The following is a 6,000-nucleotide window of genomic DNA, read 5'->3' on the forward strand; positions in this document are numbered from 1 at the left end:
GCCGCGCGTCTGCCCCGCGTTTATGAGCCGCGGCGGGCGGGGGGCCCGCGACGCGGCGCCCGCACTTCCTGCTGCCCGCGCCCCCAGCCGCGGGGGTGGGAGCCCCGCCAGCCCCGCTGCGCCCCAGCCGGCCTCGTCCGAGAAGTGGGGGCGACCCCTGGGGGACCTCGCCGCCCGAGGATGAACGGGCCGGGCTGGCCTTTCCGGATGGAGGCAGAAGTTGTGTGGAGAAAACAAAGACGCCGAGCAGCGAGTTGTTCCCCTTTATTTTGTCTTAGGGACACTGTGCACACACATTACGTAAGAGACCAGCGGGGACGAGCTGCGAGCCGGGCGGGCGGGGAACTTCCTTTCCGCGGTGTGGCCGCTTTCCCGCAGCTTGGCACTGTAACCCTCAGAAAGGCGCGCGCTTCGTTGTGCGCCCCGAGAGGACACGACCCCACGGGAATGCGAGGCGCCCGGCGCCCCCCCCCCCCGGGGTCTACACGCTTCCCCCGCGAGTAAACGGCGCCCGATCAAGGTGTTAGTCCCAAAACTCGCCGCCGGGCCCCAGTCGCCCGCCGGGCCGGGGGGTGGAAGGCGCGCCCACACGGGTGCGAGGAAGTCACCGAAAGAGCCGGGGGAAGCCACGACCGAGGAGCTATTCCGGCCTGTGGAGTCACGCGGCGCAGTTGTTTACCGCGGAGGGGAGGGGCGGGGAGGGCCGAGGGCTGAGGAAAGGGCGGGCCGCCGCCCTTGCAGAGCGGCCGCGGATCCCGCAAGCGACGCTGCGCTCGCGGAAGCCCACGTCCTGCCCTCCGGGCCACACTGCCTCGGGCACACGAGGCCGGCCCGACTCCCCGGCCGCTCAGCCTCCAGCGGGAGCGGAGACCCGGCCGGGTGGGGGGCGCCGGACGCGGGCCGGCGCTTCGGCGGGAACGCGCACCTGCGTCGCAGCGAGTCGCCGGCCGCCGCCAGCGCGCAGGCGCGGCCGCCCGGGCCCGGCGCGTAGGCCGCGTCACGTGACAGGCCCGGCGCTCTGTCGTCACGTGACGTCCGTCGGCGGCCTCGGCGGCGCTCCCCGCGGCGCGCGCCCCCTTCCGCCCGACGCGCCCCCAGCGGCGGCCGCGCAGCCCTGGCTCCGCGCGGGCTCGGGCGGCGGCTGCGGCGGGGCGATGGCGAGCGGCGGCGGCGGCGGTAACACCGGCGCGGGCGGGGGACCCGGCCTGAGCCTCGGCCTGGGCCTGGGCCTGAGCCTCGGCATGGGTGAGGCCACCGGCGAGGCGGAGGAGGAGGCGGCCACGGCCGAGGCGGTGGGACGCCTGGCCACGACGCTGTGGCTGCGGCTCCGCGGCTGGGAGGCGGTGCTGGTGGCCGCGCAGCGGCTGCTGGTGTGGGAGAAGCCGCTGCACAGCCTGGTCACCGCGGCCGCGCTCAACGGCCTCTTCTGGTAACGGCCGCGGAGGAGGGGGCGGGGCCGCTGCGCGGGAGAGCGGGGGCGGAGGGGCTGCGAGCGCCCTTCCCAGCCCCCCGGGGCTGGCGCTCACCGGGGGGCAGGCGCCCCGCCCCCGGGCTAAGGGCTGTTGTCCGCCTGGGTCACCCCAACCCCCGAGCTTCGGGTCTCGAGTTAGGCCGGGAGGTTCTCATTTCCCCATCAGTGGGCGCTTTTTCCGCCTTGCGATGGATGCAGGAGCCTCCCTCACCCACTCACCGCCGAGGTGCCTGTCTCTCCCTAAGGTTACTGTCTTCGTCGGCCCTTCGGCCCTTCTTTCTGCTCAGCATCTCACTGTTGGCCTATTTTCTGCTGGATCTTTGGCGGCCTCGCTTCTTCCCTGATGTCTCAGGTGAGTGTTACTCATCCTGCAAGCCCCCTTGTGCGCTTGCTTTGTGTCTCGCCCCGCTGGGTGGGCTGGGTGGGTTGAACAGCGACAGGGGAGTACAGCAGTTCACCTGCCTCCCACATACCATCAGCTCACCAGGTAGGAGGTGGAGACTTGCACCTTTCTCTTATTTAATTTTAATGTGAATGTAGGGGTTTAGAATGTGAACTCTGCAGCCAGATTGCCTGGATTCCATTTCCTGTTGGGTCCTTAACGTATGTGTGATCTTGTAAAAGTCACTGTCTGCTTCTTCATCTGTAAAATGGGGGTGGTAGAACTTTTTCGGGAGGTGAAGATTAAATGAGTTAATAGGTATTGTGTGCTTACGGTGAGGCTTCACGTCTGATAGCAATTACAGGAATGTTAGAACTTTCATTTTTTTGTTATTCATATATAATTACCTAACAAGCATTTTGGAGCAACGCGGTGCCAGGCTGTGTGGGAGACCCTGTGTTTGAAAAGAATAAAATTTAAACATGGAGACAGACATATAATAGCATAACAGTAACACTAATGCTTTCTGCATTGGGCAGCTGAAGAACTGCAGAGGAGGGGGCAACTCTTTCTTCCTTGGGGTCTCCCAGGGCCTTTGTCACTCAATAATTTGTCCCCCTCCTTTCTCTGTAGCATCATCCCCAGAGGAGCCACACTCTGACAGGTGAGTGCAGGCTACCTCTTGAAGACATGTGCCCAAACCCAGTCTTACTTTGGTGCTGATGTCACCTCAGTGCAGGGCAGTACTGCCTCTCTGCAGGGACAGACCCCAGCATTGTGGGTGGACTAGTAACAAGCCTGGTCCTAGGTTCTGGTGTAGGTGTTTGTGTGCCTGCTTCTTTTGGGGCAGAGGGTTGGGAGCTCTGGGCTTTACTTCCCAGGACCGGGACAGTCTCCCCTTGGGGTGGTAGGGTTGTCCACTTCCCTAGAAGATCTCATTGGCATTCTCAGAGGGATTTGAGTAGTCAGGAAGCTGGTGTCTGAGGCCTCCAGGGGTCATGTCATGTCTCCCCAGTGAGGGTGCGGGGTCAGGCGCCCGGCCGCACCTGCTGAGTGTGCCCGAGTTGTGCAGATACCTGGCTGAGAGCTGGCTCACCTTCCAGATTCACCTGCAGGAGCTGCTGCAGTACAAGAGGCAGAATCCAGCTCAGGTAACTTCCCCCATGTCACACAACAGTTTCTTGCAGTGTGGGGAAATGGAGGTGTGGGGTGGGGAGGACTGAGATGAACTCTGGTTAGAGACTCTGAAAGAGACCTGGTGCCTTCTTGAGACAACATTCATAGCTAGCACAGTAGCTTGGGCAGGAGGCAGACTCACCCCCAGGAATAAGCTACTGATGTCCTGGCACTATTTTCTTGCCAAGGCAGACCAGTCTGAATTTGTAGGTATTTTCTGGTGTCTACTGGAAACTTCCCGAATCAATGGTCTTTGGCATCCTTTTGACTAAACTGAATCATCCATTTCCTAGAGGACCTGCTCCTCTTCCCACCAGCTGAGCCGTGCCTTACCCCAATGAATAGGGTATGTCCTTGAGTCCAATTTTCTTAGACCCTGTGCTCTTCTCTGCAGTTCTGTGCTCGAGTCTGCTCTGGCTGTGCTGTGCTGGCTGTGCTGGGGCATTATGTTCCAGGGATTATGATTTCCTACATTGTCTGTGAGTAGGGTGTAACCCCTGCCCTTCCCCAAACCCTCACCTGTTGTGTTTCTCTGGACTGACCCAAAGGGAGGATGGTGCTCTCGTCTCTGCTCAGCTACCCATTTATGGAGCTCTCTAGGGGAGGCTGTGTGTTGATTCAGTAACAGTGGAAGAGTCATCTGAGGAAGGGGGACAATGGATGTGGAGGGAAGCGGTTGGCACAAATTGGGGAAAGGACCACATCTTTTCAGCCTTTTCTGGTTATGATCCGTTGAATAAGGGCCCTTAGATGACGAGCATAGGGAGCATTGAGTGGACTCCTTAACCCCTAGTGCTGAGTATCCTGCTGTGGCCCCTGGTGGTTTATCATGAGCTGATCCAGAGGATGTACACTCGCCTGGAGCCCCTCCTCATGCAGCTGGACTACAGCATGAAGGCAGAAGCTGATGCCCTGCATCACAAACATGACAAGAGAAGTAAGGGACTCATAATCTGGGAGAGGGAGGGAGGGGAGGACCTTGACATAGGGCTTAGGAAGTGCCTTGCGATTTAGACACTCCAAGTCCCTTGGCCTTATTTCCCACTCCCACCCCACCCCTGCTGGGTAACAGCCTTTCTGTTCTTTTCTAGAGCGGCAGGGGAAGAATGCACCCCCGGGAAGTGATGAGCCTCTGGCAGAGACAGAGAGTGAAAGCGAGGCAGAACTGGCTGGCTTCTCCCCAGTGGTGAGGTTTAAGGGAGATGGGTGTCCAGTAGAAGACTGAGGGAGAATCTCTCTGCCTTAGAGCAGCCATAGCTCAAGGGAGTGGGAGCTGGGGCAGGTGAGGGGTCTTCTTGGAAAATAGGTATTCTCATCCCCTCATCTGGTGTATTCATCCTGGCTCTCTTGCAGGTGGATGTGAAGAAAACAGCCCTGGCCTTGGCCATCACGGACTCGGAGCTGTCAGATGAAGAGGCTTCAATCTTGGAGAGTGGTGGCTTCTCGGTGTCCCGGGCCACAACTCCACAGCTAACTGATGTCTCAGAGGGTATGGGTATGGGAAAGCCTTTACCCCTCCTGATCCTCTTAGCCTCTGCCACGGGACACTGACTGTGCTTTCTGCTTGGTGCTTCCCTAAAAGTTTTCTAAGGGGCCTTCCCGGTAGCTAGGGGTAAAGTCTCAGCGCTATCACTGCTAGGGCCTGAGTTCAATCCCCAGCCAGGGAGCTGACCCACATGGCACAGCAGACCTTCTGTTCACCTGCTGCTCCCCTCAGCAATGTATTTCAGTAGGTCTGCCTGTTCTGCTCCCCACTCTGTCTCTGGTGAAACCACTTGCCCCCTCATCTCTGGCCCAGTTTTTCTATACATAAATCTTTTTTAGGCGGGGAGGGGAAAAGTTTTCTTGCGGAACTGATCCTCTCATGCTACCCCAAGCTGCAGAAGACCTTACCACCTGAGGCCTGGCTCAGCATTTCATGTCTTACATTCTCAACCTTGAACCAACTGGCCTATTGTGGTCATTCAGGTTAGCAAGCCCATTCCTGACCCTTTATTCTGCACACAGATTTGGACCAACAGAGCCTGCCAAGTGAGCCAGAAGAGGCCCTGAGCCGGGAGCTAGGAGAGGGAGAGGAGACAGAGCTGGCCCCTCCCGAAGACCTGCTGGCCCCACCTCAGACCCTTTCAAGGCAAGACCTGGATTTGGAGGAGGAGGAAGACAATGTGGCAGACAAGGAAACCTTGCTGCGGCTCTCATCCCCCCTTCATTTTGTGAACACGCACTTCAATGGGGCAGGGTCTCCCACAGATGGAGTGAAGCTCTCCTCTGGAGGACCAGTGGAGATACTGAGCCCGGAGGCAGTGAGTGTTGAACTCACCACAGCACCCAGCACCCTGTCACCCCTGCTCTCCCTTGCTGAAGGTGACCCCGTTCCCTCCCCCTCAGTGCTTCCACCTCTTCCCCAGGACTTACCCCAGCCCCTTCCTGCCCCTGAGGAAGAAGAGGCACTCACCACTGAGGACTTCGAGTTGCTGGATCAGGGGGAGCTGGAGCAGCTGGATGCAGAGCTGGGGTTGGGACCAGAGACATCCCCAGAGCCTCCTAATGCTCCATCCCCTCCACCCCTAGAGCCTGACAACCTGTCCCTGGTACAGTCAGACCAAGAGGCTCGGGCCATGGCAGAGCCATGAGCCATGGGAGAAGCAGTTGCAGGCACAGTAGGACTTCCTGGTTAGAGGTATCACTGTTTCCCCCTTTCTCTACTATTTTGGGGAGAGGCAACACGTGGGGGAGCTGGCTGTCAGATGGTAGCCAGTCCACCCTCTGCCTGCCTGCCTGCTGTCCCAGGCCTGGTACTGTCCCTGTGCCTGGGATTGGTTTTAAGTTTGTAAATAATTTTACTTTGGGGTTAGTGGATGTGAACAGGGCTAGGAAAGTCCTTCCCACAGCCTGCACTTTGCCTCCCTGCCTCATCTCTATTCTCATTCCACTTTGCCCCAAACTGTGGTGGTCGCTCCCTTTCTATTTC

The 6,000-nt window shown here is 59.2% G+C and overlaps 1 protein-coding gene across 3 annotated transcripts; it reads left to right on the forward strand.

Moving 5' to 3' along the window:
• Positions 1-1,154: 1,154 nt before the first annotated feature.
• Positions 1,155-5,662, forward strand: RETREG2 (reticulophagy regulator family member 2; the record flags this gene model as incomplete). Of its 3 annotated transcripts, XM_084248765.1 has the most annotated exons (9): positions 1,155-1,429; positions 1,717-1,823; positions 2,487-2,517; positions 2,869-3,004; positions 3,424-3,508; positions 3,823-3,966; positions 4,121-4,215; positions 4,383-4,518; positions 5,037-5,662. In XM_084248765.1, the coding sequence occupies 9 exons, from the start codon at positions 1,155-1,157 to the stop codon at positions 5,660-5,662; spliced, it is 1,635 nt and encodes a 544-aa protein (XP_084104891.1). The 3 variants fall into 3 exon arrangements, with proteins under 3 accessions (XP_084104891.1, XP_084104893.1, XP_084104892.1); XM_084248767.1 differs by lacking the exons at positions 1,155-1,429; positions 1,717-1,823; positions 2,487-2,517; positions 2,869-3,004 and having other exon boundaries at positions 3,490-3,508; positions 5,037-5,332; positions 5,438-5,662; XM_084248766.1 differs by lacking the exons at positions 1,155-1,429; positions 1,717-1,823; positions 2,487-2,517; positions 2,869-3,004 and having other exon boundaries at positions 3,490-3,508; positions 4,121-4,212.
• Positions 5,663-6,000: the final 338 nt, after the last annotated feature.

Source organism: Talpa europaea (assembly GCF_964194135.1).
Source record: "Talpa europaea genome assembly, chromosome: 1".
In the NCBI taxonomy this organism is placed as follows: Eukaryota; Metazoa; Chordata; class Mammalia; order Eulipotyphla; family Talpidae; genus Talpa; species Talpa europaea.